The sequence below is a fragment of the Orbicella franksi genome, chromosome 6 (assembly GCF_964199315.1).
Source record: "Orbicella franksi chromosome 6, jaOrbFran1.1, whole genome shotgun sequence".
Lineage (NCBI taxonomy): Eukaryota > Metazoa > Cnidaria > Anthozoa > Scleractinia > Merulinidae > Orbicella > Orbicella franksi.
The window spans coordinates 3,857,422-3,877,830 of NC_138150.1; the positions used below are offsets into that span (position 1 = coordinate 3,857,422).

The 20,409-nt window shown below is 39.9% G+C and overlaps 1 protein-coding gene across 1 annotated transcript; it reads left to right on the top strand.

The window, feature by feature from the left end:
- The first annotated feature begins 38 nt into the window (after positions 1-38).
- Positions 39-19,751, top strand: LOC145491099 (uncharacterized). The gene is made up of 25 exons (XM_081470235.1): positions 39-186; positions 3,465-3,647; positions 4,588-4,805; positions 5,352-5,457; positions 5,720-5,813; positions 6,339-6,390; positions 6,923-6,985; positions 7,372-7,630; positions 7,715-8,003; positions 8,325-8,417; positions 8,571-8,643; positions 9,863-9,955; positions 10,488-10,526; positions 11,284-11,373; positions 12,639-12,755; positions 13,401-13,592; positions 14,024-14,167; positions 14,378-14,497; positions 14,860-14,939; positions 15,210-15,345; positions 15,826-15,948; positions 16,031-16,132; positions 17,408-17,418; positions 17,594-17,726; positions 18,588-19,751. The coding sequence occupies exons 1-25, from the start codon at positions 39-41 to the stop codon at positions 18,633-18,635; spliced, it is 3,006 nt and encodes a 1,001-aa protein (XP_081326361.1). The 3' UTR covers positions 18,636-19,751.
- Positions 19,752-20,409: the final 658 nt, after the last annotated feature.

Sequence of the window (20,409 nt, forward strand, 5' to 3'; positions counted from 1 at the left end):
AACCTCTGTTACGTTCGTCGTTGTGTGAAGCAATAGCTATGTTTTATGTCCCAAGTGGTACCCCAAGCACGGGTAGCAGTGACAGTGGAGATGGCGCCCCCATCGCGAGCGCTTCCAGAAACCTTGCTAGCCTGTTGGACGAGCAGCGGAAGAGAGGGATCGGTGCTGCTTTACTTACAATCACAGGTGCGAGTTCTATATGAATACTCTTAAAGACTTGCTAAGGTTCTGGGGACCTAACATTCCTCTTCTCAAACTACGAGAACTGAAGCTTTTAGCTTCTTGTTGAAGCGTTCTTCAGCACAGTGTTTATGGCGATGGGCGTTAAATAGTCATGGTTATCTTTATGGTGATGGTTAGAATTATCAAGTTGCGTCACCTAAATGACGTTCTGTTTTCTTTCAAAAGAAGACACTTTTTCACCCACTGTTTGGAAAATAATGACGTTTTGTTTCCACAATGACACTTTAGAGTCAGAATTCTATTGAATGTTTAGCCATCTGACAACAATACACTTTTAATTTACGTTTTTATACTTGCATAATAGAAAATACTTCTCGTAAGGACATATACGGTGCTGTGTTGACACCTCTGCATTTTTGTGTGTTGTTGTAACCATTTTTAGCCCTATATTCAAACTTACATGGCACATCCATCATGTGTGTAATTGATACTTACAATTATTAAGCTTATTTTGAAATAAGTGGCCATTGGTATGAGGAATTTTTTTTTTTAACTTGATGGGTTATTATTTAAATTCTTGGTTGAATTTTACAATGCCTGGCAACTCTGAAAACATCACTTCAATTTGTGACACCATTAATATTGTCTACAGTCCAACAGTCAATGTCAATAAAAAACACAAGTGTATCATGGCATTTTCAAATTATCCATCCCAGTGAAGGTTTGCATCCCATTTTTTCATGGTTAGATCTTAAGAATGATAATTGTAATGAGAATGAAATTGAAAGTTGGTAACTCAATAATCCCACAATTACAGAGAATGAAACCACATAGCTATTTAAAAGAAAAAAAAAAACAAACAAACAGCACAAATTCCTCTCCACTGGGCTGAGGAACGCAGTGGCAGGCAGTCTCAAACTTGTTCTTATTCATCCAATATCGGGGACCATGGGCCATGGTAGCAGGAAACTCATTCTTATTCATGCATTACGAGACTATGGACCATTTTGTAGACTCAGTGTTACCAGTATTGTATCAATTTTGTTCCCAATTCTTCCTTTAATAATTTTGGCTATTCAGGACCTATATTCTGAACAAACTGATTTTTTCCTGTATTGATATTTTCTTCCTTGCATTAATGAATGCTAACAGTTGTTTTATTTTAAGATACATGTAACTCTGGATATAAAAATAGGCCACGTTTGACACATCAATATTCTAAGATGGCTCCGAGGCTTTCAGGACAAACCTCTATATTTGGTGTTGTTTTCTTTGTATCCAAGTTTCTTTTGGGAATTGAGGGAGATAAAAGAAACTTTAAAAAATTACAATTTTGACCCCAATGCCTCTGCGCCATGTATGAATATTGATATATCAAATGTGGCCTATTGATACTGTAGAGGTTGCCAAATTACAGAATGGTAAAAGTGTTTCATATGATATACATGTATGATTTAGCCTTTGAAGCACAAAGTGAAGTCTATTACAAGCAGGATTCATGAAAGTAGGATAACATCACCTGTGATGAGGCCCTGTTAGGGGGGGGTAGCCATGTCCCCTGTCTGAAATTCGCCATCAGCCATGTCAGCATTTCGCAAGATTCCTATGTCACCTGTTGGAATTTTGTCTCAGAGGAGTTGTGTTGGGAAATTTGACCTTGTTCAATTAAAATGAAGCTACACCTATAACACATTGTAATACCTTTGTTTATTAAAAAAAACGGACACAGTGCTCTCAAGTCTCACACAGTGAGCATGAGGCTCACGCAAAGGAATTCAATCTTGCGCTCTCACGCTGAAACTATTTCTCATGCATTGAAGGTTCCTTGCTGTTTTAGTCAAGTACATATATAGCTAAGTATCTCTTTGGATATAATTTATTCCTTGTATGTTTTGCACTTGCTTCGAACACTTTTCAGCAGTAGAATTCTTATGCAGAGCGAGGATTTCTCTGGTCAGTGGGTTTAATGATTACTTGATGGTTACTTTTAAAGCATTACATTTTGACTCAGAATGAAGGAAAAGACTTCTTAGCTACTTCAATTTTTCAAAATTTTGTAAGGGGCTGGGGCATGCTGGGGGGCATATTGGGGGCATGCTTTCTAAGGGCTTGGGCATACTTTTGAGGGCTCAAGTTGCTAACCTCCTAGGGGATGTGGGGGTATGGTCCCCCAGGAAATTTTGAAATTTAGACGCTTGGAATTACTATTTTCAGCCATTTTCCAGTCAGTATTTGGACTTAAAGTACAATCGAACCTATAACTATTTTTACCATGTTTATGTTTAACAACCGTTCTTTAACTCAAAATCTCAACGGCCTCAATCAGATAATCTCTCCTATCTATAATCTTCCTTTGAATTTGGTATAACCCTTATCTGCTGCTGAAGATGAGAAGACCTTGGCAGCTTTCCCCTGTCTCTCTTTTCCTTCCGTAATGCCATTTGTTGATAATACAACTCCATATTCTTTTACTGGTGACCCACTAATAAAAGTATGAAGCAGACGGTTGAATATCTCTTTCCTTTTTCCTTAAGCGTGCTTTTAGGCGTTTCAGGGCACTGCTCACTCAGCTGAGAGTGAGAAAAAATATTCGGCAATGATGGACTCGATTTATTTGACGTGGACGTTTCAGCATATATAAGAAAGCCTGGGTTTCACGACCCGTCGACATTGCTCGTGAGAGAGGAAAACACATTTAAAACTCTGGAAATGCATCTTCACTTTGACTCAGATGTTTAAAACAATCACTGCATTCTCAGTTCCGAAATTCGTTGTCGTTCTATCTTGCCATTGGTATCGCTTTCTCAATTTTGCTGGAGTAGGCTGTTGTTTGTCGCCAATTCATAGCTCTCATGTCGCCGTTTCAAGGCCATGTCGCTTGTCAGAATTTACCCCTAACAGGGTCTCTGTGATGGACAAGTGTCCCATCCAGAGAAGGTACCATTAGCTGCAATTTTCCAAGCCATATCCTGATACTGCAGAATTTAACTGTTACCAGCACCAATCAATGATCAGATTCCTCATAACCCTAAGCCTGCAAATACAGCCATGTAACACTCATTGCTCTTGAATAGTTTAGACATATTCTGAGGTTGCTGATAAGACTTTGTTTTTTTGGAAAGAGAGAAGGAAAGGGAGAAGCGTCTCAAAATAGGGAGGTGTGTGTGTGTGTGTGTGGGGGGGGGGGGTTATTATTTCAGGTTATAATTCACCTTACCTATAGAAAAGCAACTTTGTTAGAGAGTACTGGTACTTGCTAACAAGTATGGCTTGTGCTGCAGTTGTTGAAGGGCGAAACCTCCCTGTCATGGATTCAACAGGCAAGTCTGATCCATACTGTGTAGTGATTGTCGGAAATCAAGAACAGCGCACTGTTGTACAGTATAGCACTGTCTGCCCAACTTGGCATGAGACATTGCAGTTTGAAGTCAGTGGTGTGCCCCAACTGATGCAGAATGAACCTGGTAAATTATGACAATCTTTCTTTATAACTGTGCTTATTATTTGGTTACAATGTCGGTGAATGCACACTGTGGTAGTTAGTCCTCTAGCTTAAAAGCACAATGCTTGGAACCCAGCCAGTCTTGCTCCTGGTCTTCCCAGGGGATCCGTAATCCAACATACAGTATCAGCCAAGAGTGAGTTGGTAGTCATTGAAAATGACTGGACTTGCTAGGCAGTCCCCAAGTATCTTGAAACTGCTACTTGGAAACTGGAAACTCAAACTTTGAAACTCATTACAATTCTCAATTCTTGATAACATGCAGTATCAAAGAATAATAAATTTATTTTCAAGTTAAGGCTGTCAACTTACATTTGACCGGTACTATATCAACTAATGGTAACCACCAGGCCTGTAATCCGTACACGATTGTATCAAGTGTATTTACTATGTGTTCTAGACATGTTGTTTAAAATTAATATATGATTTATGTTATTTGCCAGCCAGGAGGTCTGTATTGGGAAAAACTATAACCGAGGTCTCGAGTACAGCTCTAGGCCACAGGCCAAGGGCTGTACTCAAGACTGAGCTACACAGTTTCTCCCAATACAGACTGACCAAGGCCAGCAAATAACATGTTTGATTTTGAATTTAATTGAAGCTGTTCAGTTCAAATCTGGTGTACGAGTGTGTTTGACAAAAAGTGATTATTGCACTGTTTCCCTCACTCTGTCTTGAATGTTTACATTTTATGTTGTTTATGGTGTGACAAAAGGCTTGTCTTGAAACTTAGATGCCAAAGTTGGAAATTTCAGAACGGTCTATACTTGGGGTCTGGATGCGAATATCCAGACCGCTGGAGTGCACGATTAGCCAATCAGATTCAATTATTTAGGATTTCAGATCGCTAAGAAGCTGAAGAAAAAAATAAATGTAATTATTATTTGTGTTATTTTTTTTAGTTGAGAATGCAATCAGCTGCTGCCTTCAGCACTATATACAGATTGATGTGTGGGATTATGACACACTGAATCGTGACGACTTCATGGGACGAGTTCAAATCCCACTCTCTCTCCTGTCAGAAGAAACCACTGCTCGTTGGTATCCCCTGGGAAGGGGATCAGCTAAAGACAATGTACATGGTGAAATCTTTTTGGAATTAACCCTAACGGCCTCACAGGTACAAATTAAAGTTAGTGTCTGTAGTACTAGTGGACAGCTGTTCCATCCTACCTGTAACTCATCTGTATTGCACAAGCCAGTCTCAAGTATAGTGTAGAATGGAACAGCTGCCTACAGCTAGACTTGTGGGCACATGACTGTATTTTCTTGTCTGAAGTAAATACCTTTAGCTAAGTACATGTATGGAGCTTTTCCACTCATGTGGCAAGCAGCCATGCATATTTATTGCTCAGAACAAAAGATAGTGTTTACAGAAGAAAATAATTCAACTCCCAAAGTATTGGTTTGGGACGCCAACATGGCCACCTTTTTATTGTTTGGAGACACCAATATGGCTACGGTTATGTCATGTGAAAACACTCTATAGTAGTCTGGCGTCACCATGCATTTTAGATCAAATTTGTTCCTTGCTTTTGTAAGTCCTTTCTTTAAATATTGTTTCTCTACACCAGTGTCTGTTAGTCAAAGGTAGACAATGCTTGGTTAAGAAGCAGGAATAGGATGTTTTCTTATATGTTTGTTGCAATCATTGTTTCCTTTTTAGCCTGTACCAAAATGGTGTGTAGACTATGAGCTGTATTCTCTTTGCAAGAAGAAACCTGGATTTGAGATCCCAGTTGCATTTGGAGATTCTGTGGTTGATTTGCCAGGTAGGGCAGCTTACCGTCAATAATACATGTACAGTGTACCTGTTCTAGAAGTAGCATTAGGGTCCACAAATTTTAAGACAGTCACTATAATCTGTATTATTGTCTTTTGGTGACATTTTCCAAAATAACAGTACTTAAGTTCAAATGAGGCTTGAAACTACTGTAAAATTTAGAGTCCAAATCCAAGCTTTTGCCAATCGATGGCATCATCAGGGTGTATTGTTACTGTATGACAGTCACTACATGTTTGCATTTCTTTTAGGCGAGGCCGAAAGAGTAGAGATGGTGATTGATGATGTGGTAGTTGAAGTCAGTAAACACAGAGGTATTGGGAGAATGTACCTCACAAATTTTAGGTAAACAGCAACTTGAACTTTCTGTTATTTTCAGTAAAAAACTTAGATAAAGTTTAAAACATGTGTAATAATACAATGGGGAGCTTGAGAAACCATGACAGCGACGCCAAGGACAACGTCAATTAAAAAATAAGTTAATATTTTACCTACAAATCTCGCGGTACCCTAAAGTAATTTACTTTGTTTGTCACTGTCAAAGCTATCTTGCAACTGAATCTAGAACATGGCGATGAATTTGATATTAAAAATTAAAAAATTAGCAGTCGTCATTCATGTTCTCCAGACAGTGCAGAACTTGGTCATTTAATGTTGTTGTTTTGCAGAGGACGGCAAAGAAATGTACCAAGAACTATAACGCACATGCACGGCCATTGTTATCCTCATTAAACCTTTTGTTTAGTGACGTTGCTGTTGGTTCTTAAGCTCCCCAATAAGACGCTCTCATGCTAGATAATTTTGCTATCTTCTCTATTACCTTGTGATAACAAAAAAGTATTATTTGCAAATCTGATTGTTTGTCTTTAGACTTGTCATTCTCTGTCACCTATCAGGTCTTACAGCAGCAGGCTATGCATATGTGAGTACCAAGCATTGAATTTACAGTATTGCGAGTCAATGTTTTTAATGAGAAAAATCATTTCATAATAAATGCAAGAGACTCAAGAGAGTGCAATAGCCTTGTTAAGGAAAACTCAAAGTTTGGATAAATCCAAGACAAATAGCAACTGAGAAGGGCACTGCATAGGTGTTGGTGAACAAGTCCTCTCTATTGTGTACAGAATTGTGTGAAAACATGAAATTAATATTTTACAAACTGTATTTAACCATGAGAAATACCCATTTATTTGGGAAGTGCTTCATATGAGAAAGTTGCTTTGTAGAGTATTGATTCTAGAATTATAGTGAAAAGATTTTGTCAAAATTTCTGTTTCCAAAAGTCTCTAGGTCACCCTCAAAACAACGTTCTAACATCAATTATTGTCTAATGATGACAATACAAGGCTACTTATATGTAAATCCTCCCTATCAAATTGAACATCAGTTGCTGGTAATAAACAACGCTTAACGTTAATGTTTTGTATGAGTTTTTACATTCATTTCTACTACAGGATATGTCCATGTCAGTTGCACTCAACAATATTCAGTCAGTTGACAGAGGAGAAGATGAAAAAGTAAGGTCCTACATTAAGAGATCTTTGAAAAAAAAGAAACAGGAAAAAATTTATTATGGCAGGGTCAAACTACCTCTCGTTTTGGAGTTGTTTTGCCTTAGGGGTGAAAGTGAATTTGCACCATGCCCACAGAACTAGCTTCTGGTACCTTTTAGGGGTTCTTTGATTTCCCCTGTCACATTTATGCGAGAGAATTCCCCTGGCCACACCCCTGGGGCATGAACTGGCTGAACGAAGCTGACTAAGTTTAGACTGGCATCCTTACACGTGTATCCTGATGCAGAAACAACAAACTAATTTTTTTTTTTGAAAACCACATTATAAGTGCATCTCAACATACATCGTATTTTCAAATTGTATGTCCTTCATTTTCTTGTAAACTCTAGGTTGTCTCCAGGACTGCAAGAGGCAATGCTGGCTTCTCTGATGTGAAGACTCTGACGGTGCGTTGTTGGGACTTCCGCACAATCCGCTTGATCTTCATGAACAAGCCTCAATATTTGCACAGCTTCTATATGCCACCTGATCCTGGGAGCATGCAGTCCAGTCCAGATTCCATTCTTGCTTCTCTGCAACCTGGCAGTCAGGATGGTACAAAGGAACCAAGTCTGCAGTCAATAGGTTCTGAGGGGGATGGGGGTGAAGGTGAGTTTGTCAGAACTTTATCTGTGTAACGATAGTAGTTACTCGGCATAACAAAATGTTATTGTCTATTTGTGCCTTTTACAGGAAGACAGCCTCTAAGCCAACCCCAGGTAACAGACCCTCCCTCTGCAAATGACTCCACAGATAACATCACACGTCAGAGCAGCTGCAGTAGTTTCCAGATTTTATCACGCAGCAGCAGCAGTAGCAGCGTTGCAGGTGTGAGCTCACACGGGTCAGATGGCCCCCAGCTTGTTCCCCAGGGTACTTCAGGAGTCCTTGGGGCAGGATTACTGGCTGCTTCATTTGGTGGAGGAGTGCCAATAAACAATGCCGTTGAGAGACTAAAGACTGAGCTGATACCAGCATCCATGTTAGTATTAGAATCAGTTATGGTTTTTTTGCTTACCATAATAGGGTCAGTCAGTGTGGGAGGGGGGGGGGGGCATGTTGGATTTTGGTAGGCTTTTGTATTCAAACTACAGTTGGTTAAGGGGAAAACAATACTTCACTTAAAGTCAGTGTAAAATTATAATTTATTGTTAATTAATCTTGTTATCAGTGACTGTTTGGTTAATTATGGGCTCTCATCTTTGGTGTAAGAAATTTCACTTTAATGCAACCAACTTCAATTTGTGTATTTTAAACTTAGAAAATGTCCTTTTGTTAAAAATTTGTTATGTTCTTCTTTCAGATTTTTGAATTTATACATCGGTGTGTTTTATCAGAGATTGGAATTCCTGGCCATGAATGCTGTTGATAATCCTCCATCTGTACACTTTGTAAGGTAAGTGATCGTTTGCTTCTCATAATTTCACACATGTCCAATAATTTTGCCCTTGGCTTCTTATGCTTCGGGCTGCATGCATGCCAGATGTGGGCTTCTGTTACGTTAGGATCATTTGATATCGTTAACTTGAGATTGTTTCGTTTTGCTCAGAGCGTTGCCAAAGGACACTGAACTAAGTGGATGGAGTGTGTATGATTTTCATGAAGAGTTTGCCAGGCAACAGGTGATTTGGTGCAAAACAAAGTCATATTATAACAGAGTTTAATATAAATCTGCTAATGATCTATCACAAATGCTGTTCGTTTTGCCTTAACTACACAACCAAACGCACTCAAAGGTTGAGGCATTGTTCAGCCAAGCCCAAGATATGTTTTATTTGAGTCAATAAGCTTACAAAAAAGTGGATTACAAGAGATACATCAAACAGCATCCTACATGCGCCAAAGCCGGAGACATAAACCCCAAAAACTTCTTATTAGGAAAAATAGGGACCGTGTACCCCCGACCAAATGCAGTGGCACCACCTTTGGGTTTTTAAGGTTGATATATAAATAACAGAACGGAAGATAAATCAGATAATGTTATTTACACAATAAATATAAAACTTATGCGAAAGTGCTATTGGCAAGGCTGACCGTAGAATGTCACAAGTTTCTCAACTGTCTCTTTATACAAATGTACTAACTTGTGTTAGCCTTCGCGTACTACTCTCGCTCCCAGTTCCCTGTTCCATGTGGGCAAAAGATTAATTTATGTCAATACCGATTATCACAAATGATATTATCATGAGTGCCGTTCTCTAATCAGCTATGCTACTCACTATTTATTCTGTTTGAGATAGTGAGTGTGTGGTTCTTAACAAAACAGTGGCCGCTTCTTCGTGTTTTCGAACTGTCTGTGAAGAGGATTTAGATAACGTGTAAATGAATAGTAGATTTGTAGTTACTGTAACAAAATTACTGGATTTCTCTCGATTTCTATAAATGATAGATAGTTGACTCGGGCTGCACCCTTATCACCTATCGCTCATTAGAAATCTCGAGTTCATAGTCTAATTGTTTAATTAACAGTCACGGAAGACTATTCACGTTTTCTTTGGTCACAGTCCTTTCCAAGAGAATCGACTATTCCGGCCTGGAACATTTTTAACCGAGGGACACACAGTGGCCACCTGGTTTGTTGTTTGTGTTTTGTACGTGTATGTCGTTCATGGGCAAGAAGACACTTTGCTCTCACAGTGCCCCTCTCAAGCAGGTGTATTAATGATGGTAATAGGACTGATTGGAGTCCAGTTCGGTCTGTAATCATACGAGTGATCAACAAAATCGGACGACCGTGAAGCGGGAGTCCGATTTGTTAATTTTCTGTCGCGTACGCAAATAGAGAGGCTGTGAACAATCTTTTTATATCATAGAGCTCCATAATCCCTGTTTTTGTTCCAGGTTTCTGACAAGTGGCGTGTGAGTATGATCAACCAGGCATTTCTTCTTTGTAGTTCCTACCCTCCACTGTTTTATGTTCCTGCTGAAATACAGGTAACAGTTCATTAGCGATATTTAAAAACTGAAAACAAAATAATCCTAGAACCAAAATCCTTGTTATAAAGTAGTCAAACTTTCAAAGGGAAAAGTGCATCGTAGTTCTGGAAAAATGGCATCTGCAATTAATGTAACCTTGATGGGCCCTTAGTTTTACACGTCATTAGCAGTTTTTAGGATTTTTTTTAATCGGTTGAGAGGGTATTCAGTGTATCCATTGCTAAGCTAATAACTTTTTTACAACAGAAAATGAAAACTTCGTCATGAGTGGCTCAGTACTATTCCATGTATCTCATCAAGCATTAATCAGAGCAGTGTTTGAAAATCGCAACAAATTTACAAGTGTCCAAAAAGTGGTTTTCGTGTCTGCAGTTGACTGAATTTCCGCTGATAAGCTGGAACATGTAAGAAGTTGAGAACTAGCGTTTGACTAGAGTTGCTATCGGTCAGTGCTCTCTTGTTTAAGGTAGTATCATTTCGTTTAAGGCCACATCCTGTGTTTACTAACTGTCTTGTATAATGTCTACAGGACTCTACTTTAAAAGAGTGTGCTGCATTTAGAAGCAAGGTTAGTTGGTATTTTTGTTGATCGGGTGGTACATAGACGGATTCGTCCAACTTGTCTACATCCTTATTGCCACCGAATTCAGACCATGTGATGTTACAATTGTTCTGTTTGTACATACTCCCATGCAATCAGCTACGTGTGGCAAATTTCACATTTGTAACCTCCCATGAATCATCAGGTGGTCTTAACTGGGTGATAAAAAGGATACAAGCACGTTTAATAGCCGAATCCATCTATTCTTTGATCGACTCCCTTTAAGTCCTTTACTTATGTCGATTCACCGCTTTCAGTGTTGCTTTCCTGTTTTCCAATGTTGTCTCCCTGTTTGTAAGTGGTGGCCCAATGCCAATGTTGGACCAATGTTGTCCCACTGCTTTCTGCCCTGCTTGCTTCTCTGTAACACTACGGATTTTCTTTACTGAAATCCTCCGCGCGAAGGACTGAATCAAAATTATGCAAATTAGGGAAAGATCGCTCGGCATACGCTAGGAAAAAAAAGAGAGACAGTTCGCAGATTACTTTCCTGTTTACCAATGATCTGTCAATGCTTATCAGTAAGGCCCCACTTGTTCGAAGGCTGGATAAAAATCGCTATCCAGGGGATAAGTGTTAGCACAACAAACCGCGCTATCCGCTGGATAGTGATTTATCCGGTGGATAGCGTTATCCACCTTTTGAAAAACGCGGGCCTGGTGAATTATTGTTTGTCAATAATATGGCGCAAGGCTTGCTTAATATGGTGTTTATGGTGTTACAGGGTCGTCTTCCAGTCTTGTGCTGGTACAATGTCAAGAAAGAAAATTTCATCATGCGTTGTGCACAGCCAAAGACTGGTCCTGCTTTCAAGGTGAGTAGTACGTGTTTATTTGTGGTGTTCTTTTACAGGATTTTTCACCGACAGATTTTAAAAGCTGCATGAAAGAAATTTTCTTCATGTCTTATTGTCCATAAAATTGATGGATCAGTCCATACGTGAAGTTCTGAGCAGAAAACATCAATACACACACCTAAAAAGAAGCAAAAATTACATTTGCCTTTAGTTATTAGCTACTGCGATGATTGGTAACGCAGCAACAACATTTCTTTCCTTAGAAAATGCACGCCGGGCTGCTGTTTGTTTAAGTTTTGACTGTTTTGCTTTATTCGTCATTTTTTATCCCTCTTCGGTGCACTAGAAATGTCAGTAGAACACTAACAGTCGGTCTGTGAACGTCCTCTTGTCTCTGCGTCCTCTTCATTAGTATGTTTTTCTGTTTACAGTGGACATCATCAATGTTTAAACAACATGTAGGTTGCACTGTTAGCAATGTCCTCATTAAACTATTGTAAGTAGCCCAGACAAGCAGGATATTAACCCTTTGAATACCAAACTTTCGCCAAAAAATACCGTTTTTAACCGTTTAGTCAGGTTTTTTAGCTGCCATGACGCTAAATAAGTCTAAGTTTTGCTAAAAAAGCTTTTGTTTTACTAAAAGGAGAGATTTTTCGAGGATTAGGCACAAAATTGAGCAAAACTTCAATTCCGGGCATGAGCATAAGCCAATTTTTTTTTTTTTTTTTTTGCCATTAACCGTTCTCAATTTCGTTTGTTGGCCCTTTCCTTTCTGTTTTTCTCGGCCCTTTTACACTGGCTACCTTTTGCATTGTATGTTCTTTCTGGCTGCAGTGAAAAGTTGGATGTTAATTATGGGCGAAGCCTAGAAATGGACCTTGATCAATCATAGGCGTTGTGGACCATTTTACCACCGTTTTTGCACCAAAACTGATGATGTTGTTTTTCGATTTGCGACGTCGGAATGTCGTCGATATCTAAACCTGACCATTGTGCGGAAAGGGCTAGCCTAGCACTACTATCTGCTTATCAAGAATATCTGATGACATTTAAATTGATGACGTCACGAGTGGTACAAAGAGTACGACCATTAATTACGCATATATGCGTAGTTGGTATTCAAAGGGTTAAGTAAACTGCCTACATACAAGTACATTCAAAAACTCATAACATTAAGAGCTATTCTCTGTATACTCGACCGAAGTGTTGGATTGTTTTCTGTGCCAGTGTAAATGTATATTTGCTTTGTTTTTCAGTCTGTGTGGTTTGTTCATTTTCAGAACTCTGTCGACGACGAATTTGTCATTAGCACTGCTAGGAAGTGTAATAAATGTACAGACAAGCTTGTTATTTTTGATGCAAGATCCATGTTTGCAGCAGGAGGAAATATGCTTAAGGTGCGTTACACCCTGTGATCTAGTTTGAGACTTTTTTTTCTAACTTCGTCTTCTTTGGTCCCTTCTCAGAAATGTTTCTCTCGAAGCGTTTCAAAGTGGTTTTCAGGGAGTCTCTTTCTTGCAAACTCTACAAAATGCCTCCTGTTGTTTAGTTTCCAAACTTCTAAGCCGATCACAGATCCGACGGTCGTCTAGGCTTGATTTCCGCTCAATCTCCGCCGTTCTTTCGGGTCCGGTCGCATTTCTCCCCGAAAAGACACGGCTGTGAGTTCGGGGGAACAGCGTGGGCTCCTTTCCCGAACAGCGGCTAGTAATCGAGTCTAACGGTCGTGCAGTTGATCGGCATATGTTTAAATTTGAAGCAGGGGATTGTAAAGTTTCTTGGGGGAATTGTTGTTTTGAGGGGTGTTTGCAATTAGAAAGGGAGGGAAAAGATTGTGTCCATTTCACCGTGTTGACCCTCGACTCCTACCAATTTTTTTTTTCTTTCAAATTTTGGAACACATCTCACAAGTTCATTGTCAACGGGTGCCAATGTAGATGTAGAAAAACATGAACAGTTTTACTCGCTATAAAAACTTGATTCAACGTTCTAGCTGATGTCGAATTGGATGATCTCTTTCGTTTGTGGTCTTGTCGTTACAGGGCAAGGGAACAGAGGACACTATAAACCGTTACCAAGGTTGCCAGCTGTTGTTTCTCGATATTCCAAATATTCACGCTGTACGGGACAGCTTGTACAGACTGCAGGGCGTCTGTGAATCTTCAGCGCAGAAGAAATGGCTGTCACATCTAGAGTCGACCCAGTGGCTTGCGTACATCACATCTATCCTAAAGGTACCGTAATATCTTCATCCACTCAGGATCTTAAATTTCAGTAGGTGTTAGGAGCAGTGGTCCAACGATCGATACATTTCTATCCCCGATTCAAGCCCTGGCCGGGGTCATTGTGTTGTGTTCTTGAGCAAGACACTTTACTCTCACCACTCTCTCCACCCCTGAATGGTTACAGGGAAACTCGTATTAATTAGGGCAACCTGACAGAAAGCTGGACAAGCATCCCATCTAGGGGGAATTGCAATACTCCTAGCCGCTTCACGGGGGAGATATGCGCCAGTGCGTTATGTGTTATGCGTTATCCGTTATTATGTTATATGTGTGTGTATTTGCGCCATCGTCATTCTAATTATCACCTTCATTATACAGACGTCATCATGACGTTGTCAAGACATCTTCATTGTTTTTATTTTCGTGTTTGTTGGTTCCAGGGCGCTGTGACGATTGCTCGGTTTGTTGATAAAGGTGCCGCTGCCCTGGTGCACTGCAGTGACGGCTGGGATCGAACGTCACAGCTGACGTCACTAGTTCAGCTGCTGCTGGACCCGTTTTATAGAACGATAACAGGATTACAGGTAAATAACGCTAGGATCACATGCAAGTAACACTTATAGTGCATTTATATTCTGACGATAAACTGATATTAGGTGGAAAACATAATGATAACAGTTACTTTTACATAACATCTTCGCTGTTTAATTAAATTGTCACTCACAGCTATTTGCCACAGAACCAGGCGGACGCAAATCTTGATAATTTTTATTTTGTTGTAATCATTTCGTTAGGTTCTCATAGAAAAAGAGTGGATATCATTTGGTCATCGTTTCCGCGACAGACTGGGCCATCTGTCTTGTCCCAGTCAGCGGTCACCTGTGTTTTTACAGTTCTTGGACTGTGTGTGGCAGGTAAATTGATCAAACGTTCGGTTGTCATAACTGGCGCGACGTACTTTACTAATTGGACTGAAGCTATCTCCTTGATGGCCAATCAGGAGGATAAACAAACCGGACATTACTTGGTTTACCTAATTTTTCCCGCGCTTGGCACCAGTGCACGTTTGCCGCTCCAAGTTTTTCCCGCGCTTTGCACCGGGTGCATGTAGTTCCGTGCTTGGGACCAAATAAATGCTTTCTCAAGTTATTATAACAGCCCTTAAATTTTGCTCAGCTTGTCTCGTAGTCTGTTGACACTATGGCTCTTTGACAGTGTCATTCTGTATTCTCTCTTTTTTCTCTTCTAATTAATTCATTTTTTTTCCACCTTCCAGATTGTACAACAGTTCCCTAGCGCTTTTGAATTTACTCCAGTATATTTAGTTAGAATAGCAGAACAAGTTAATTCGCAATGGTAAGTTGTTCTGTTTTTGTTTTTTAAATTAATTCTTTCCTTCCTCTCTTCCTCCTTCTCTCCCTCCTTCCCTTCCCCATTTGCTATCTACCTGTCTCCTCTCATTACGCAAATTGTGCGAGCTCTCGCGCAGTTCTGAACTTTTTCCGTCACCGTGATGTCAATTTACGTCATATTATATTGTTGTTAGGCAACGTCTGACAAATACTGCAGGCTCGATCTGAATCTGTATATTTTATGTCTTTTGAACAAAGTGTCTCTCCGTTGCAGGTTTGGAAACTTTCTTTGTAATAACGTGAACGAGAGACAAAAGCATTCGGTTCCAACTCTGACCGTATCACTGTGGGCTCACTTGAAAGCAGATGAAGAAAGCTTCAGGAATCCAACCTACAGAAAGTACACAGAGGTAGGCGGGCTGGCCTTAATGAATTTACGGACAAGACAGCTGGAGTTTGGGACGGACTTAATTGTGTATATGTAAAAGAAGTTAAAACCTGTTGTTTCCCATACCCTCTCCTTGGTACCCCTGTCCTTTTCCGGGAAAGGGGTTAGGGTACATTCTAGGTGATGCTAAGCTTTGTGTCAGAAGGTATTCAAGTCAAGTCAAGTTTATTGTGTATATACACTAAGCTTTTGTGAGGACAATCTCACCCGCTAGTTTGCAGGTATAACACAGAAAGTAAAATAAAAGAACTAAATTGAGACAATACCTTCAACAAATAACTAAGATAATACCAGGGACGAGATATAACTTTTCATAAAAATGCGAGGGAAACCGTTCCTTTGTACTCTGTGCTGTAGGAGAAGCTGGCTCCATACTTGTTGTAGGTTATTTTAATCCTATAGCTCATCCCTTAAAACTTGTTTGTCTCTCCTGACTTTACAGACGTTATTTCCCGTGTCAAACCCAAGAAGGCTTCAGTTGTGGGTGGATTACTTCTTAAGATTCGACGAGACTGCTTGGTCAACTCAGGACTCCACCATTCAGGACGATGACGGCGATGCGGAGGTAAGTTGAGGGGGAAAGGAGAGGTGGGTGTCAAGATGTTTTCAATCGCACTAACTGTTGTTGTGGTGTTTGGTGTTTTCAGCCGGTGGTTACCAAGCCGCTGGATTCAGTTATTTGGGTCCCGGATGATAGAGCGCGGGAATGCGCGGACTGCAAACAGAGATTCACACAATTCAGAAGAAAGGTATTAAGGTCAACTTTCAAATTCTAATTACTGGACTCCATATATTTCTTATAAGATTATAAAATTTTTAGAATTTGACTACAGTGCGACTTCTCGAACCGAGCCACTTGGAAAAGAGTTCATGGTCAATCAACGTTACTAAAGAACAAAGGATAGCGATCTTTTTCTGAAATAAACCAATAACATTGAAAAATACGAACAATAGTTCTTAACAAAATTGAAAATCTCTCAGTGTTGCGAACCTCTCAGGAAACTTTGCTTTTTGTTGCTTGGTTAGTTCGATCCTAAATTTTGTACGCTTTTCAACGGTTTTGTTTAGTTGTCGCAAAATTAGTTTTCAAGCTAAATCTTTCGAGCGAGATTTATAATCATGATAATTCGCCTTCAAGGACTGAATCTCTAAGAGTGTATATGACGCAGAGGAGTCGATAGTGTTTATGTTTTCGCGTCAAACACACCGTTACTTGTTCTCGTCCACTGTACTCAGTATAAGTCTTCATTGGTTAGTTTTCTTCTAAGTGGCCTTATTCGAGTCGTCACACTGTAATGTGTCCAGTAAATCCCTGCTGGTCCTGTTTTGAACCTTTAACTACCGTTGGTTCTGCCTGTAGTGCAAACGTTCCTCAGTAACTTTTTCCGAGTTCAATATTATGTGAGCTGTTGTGCGTCATTTTGTGACTTGGTCGTGTTAATGAGTGTAGGGGAGGGGAGGGTAAGCAGTGACAAACGCGAGGACTGCTACTTTGCGTGTGTTACTTTGCTATCAACATGTTTTGATTTTGAAAAGACACCTTGGGCGCGAGTCTGATAACTTAGGCCCAGTTCAGACGCCGAACTTTTCGTGAGCCGAACATAATTCGAATTTGGACCGACCCAAATTATCAAAAGTACTCCTGTTGATTCAGACGTCGAACTTAATTCACCGAACTAAATTTAGTTTGAACCAAAACACTGCGAAACATCAGCGATTTTCAGGCAAGGTGTATGCATTAGGTTCGGCACATGAAAAGTTCGACGTCTGAATCAAATCCGTTCGAAAGCCGAAATTCCCGGCTGAGCTAGGCGGAAAGAACGGCTGAGCCGTTCCAAATTCAAATAGCCGTTTTTAACTGATTCAGACGCCTAACTTTTCATGTACTTAATTCAACGTATTAGGTTCGGCTCATGAAAAGTTCGGCGTCTGAACTGGGCCTTAGTTGCGATGGCCTGATGATAATTCTGCTAACAAACTGGTTTTATTTTTTTTACTTTCCTGATGTGATTTCCGCTGGACAGCATCATTGTAGGTGAGGAAATGTTACTTCGTACAAATACTGTTATTGTTCTTACCAATGAGGAAATTTCTTTTCTTTTTTTTTTTTTTTTTGCCTTTTCGTCCAAATTTTTCCGTTGATTCTTCATCCTATGTATTCGCTTTGATCTAAATAGACTCTTGTCGAATAATAATTCTTGTATTTTCAGAGCGTGTGGTCAAGTGTTCTGCAGTGAATGTTCAAAACAGAGAATCCCTCTTCCTCAGTTTGGTTACATGAACCCTGAAAGAGTGTGCGAGAACTGCTTTCAACACAACAGCATCAGACAAGTCGACGAAGAGGTCAGTTACTGCTAACAAATGTGGCTATCTTGACGGCTACAACGCAGTCGTTTGCTAGCTTGCTTGCTTGTTTGTTTGTTTGTTTGTTGTCTTTGTGTTTTTGTTTGTTTGTTTGTTATATATAGTCTTCAAGAATGTACCAGACATCAGTCCCGGGAAGGGGAGCACTCCCATGTCCCCCTAGGCTCGATTTCCGCCGCTCACTTAAGTTATGCCTACGATGCCGAACAGCGCGGCTGGTAATCGAGCCTGAATTAGTCTCCAATAGGAGAGAATAATTCTGGTCGTGGCTTGAGCTCCGTTGGACCCTTCAACCAAGAACACAACAGACAAATAAGCGTTATAGTGACTTAATAATGATAAAAGCGTTGTCATCGAATGAGATCATCGCCGATTTAAACTCCCAACACACTGTGACGGTGTGAAATGTACCTTGGGTAAACATGGCTTGGGTAAACATGGCTTTCTGTCCCCAACACCTTAATCCGTAATTTAGACCCCTAACAGACATCGATCATTTACCTCACGTGGGACCTCCCTGCCACCCGGGGAGAGAGAAGTAGTAGAAAATATGGCCAGTTGGGTTGTTCGCCCTTAGCTACGTCACGGGTTGCACCTTTTGAAAAGTTTCCCCTAAATTTTTCAAGTTCGTCGTTTGCAATCCGTGTTAATCTTTTCCATCCTTAACCATCCTTGTTCCTTTATGGTTGATTATTATCTTTCTGGTGTTTTTCTATCTTAGTAAACTACTATTTTCAGGTTTCCCTCAATTCAAAGGTAATTTTGCACATGGCCAAGATACCGTGACTGAACTCCTTTAAGACAAGTAAAAATGCACGTCTTCATTGTTGTTTTCTTTAGGACGAAGATGAGTTTGAAGTGATCACGCTCCCGACTTTTTCAATGTAATGTTGAATTAAGGCGAAGACATTTTGCTCAAACAACGCTCCTGCAATAACCAAGATATTTCAAGGAAAGTATTCAACGCTTGTGCTACTGGCTGGAGAAGGCGAACAATCTTGACAAAAGAAAAAGTTCGAACAAGAAATGTTATCATACAGCTTGGATTTGTCGGTGAAAGGTGTTCTTTAGTGGTTGCCAGTTATTTACCCGTGAAAAAGTTCCTCGTGGAACAATTTGCGTGGTCATGTAAGCAAAATTCTATGCTTTTACCAGAAAGGCTTGTGCAATTATTTTTAACAATGATAAATATACCGCGCGGTTTGATTAGTGTAAAGAAACATTGAATGGTTTTCTATTTTTGAGTTATTTTTTAAACGAAACAGAGTAAACCTTTGAACATTTTATCCGCGTTTCTTAAAGTAGAGATACGGTAACGAAAGTTTGGTAGAGCTGGAATCATCAGATAATGGAGTAATCACTCGTAGTATTTCGGTAGTTGTACGAGTCGCTCGCTATTTTGGCGTTAAAAATGACTTGTAGAAATGTGCAGCGATGCTAGCTATGCGCTAAAATGTTTTTCCTTAAAACAAACTTTAACTTCTAACCGTAACGCTACTTTGCTTAGTTCCTGGATCTTGATATTTCGTCTCGGTCAATCTTTCTCGGATCACGTGGTCCGGCCGTATGTCTCGGATACGTCACCGAAATCAATTGACCGTGAAGGCCTGGGAGAAGGCCGTACAGGAACTAGCCAAGTAGTCACTTATAGCTTGTCACGCACTCCTCAGGAAAGATTGCGTGACGAGCCTGAAGAGAGTCTGCGTAAGAGGAAAACTACAAGGACTGCAACTGACCTGTTAAACCGGTTTCCAAGGGTACAAATATCGTGAGAAATTTGTACTCTGGAGAGTGGAGTTGGTTTATGATCCTTGTTCCCCCAAACCTCCACGTGTGTTGCTGTAACTCTATAAACGCACGAAAATTACGTTTTATTTCTCAGATGTAAAGTATTTATAAAATGTACCATTATTAAAGTGTGTAGAATTGTAAAATTTATTGTAAATGTATGATAGGAATATGTTTATTAGGGTTTGAATTAATTAAATCATGTACAGCATAAAATGTGTATGCGTTATTTTTTTGTTTTCCTTGTAGATCAGTGTACTATAACTGCTCGGTTGTTGTGTAGAGAGAAGACAAAGCAATGTTGCAAGAGCAATTTTTGCTTTATAGCTGGCTCGGCGAGTGGCCAAGATGAAGTACTTTCTGATACAAGAGCGGGCAAGAACAGATACATCTGATCCATCTTGCCTGCTCGGGTTACCTGATGCCCGTGCGCTAGACGCTGCTGGTCTTAACACGGGCCAAACAGTGCACAAAGGAACTTTATTCAAATGCACTAAGTCTTTTCAAGTATGTGAAAATTAAATAATCCCACTGGAAAAAAACACTGAACCTCCAAGGTCTAAGATTCTTCAGGTAGTTCGTTGTCTTCCTAAGCTAAATAACAAGTCCTTAATTGAAGTTCCTTCTAGTGTTTTTTCGCGTGTAATCACAACAGTAGCTTGCCCTTACGCTTAGTCAACAACCCATATCTTCTCTCAATCATTCAATTTTAGGTGCTTCATATGGTTTTAAAAAAAGTTGCTATGGAACATCTCTCTAAAGAAGTTATTTAGACAAACCAGACAGACCAAACTGGGTTTTTTCTGTCGTTTTTCCTTAGACTGAAACCTCTTAAATTTAATTGAGTAGCAACTTTACCACCTTTAAACCGGAA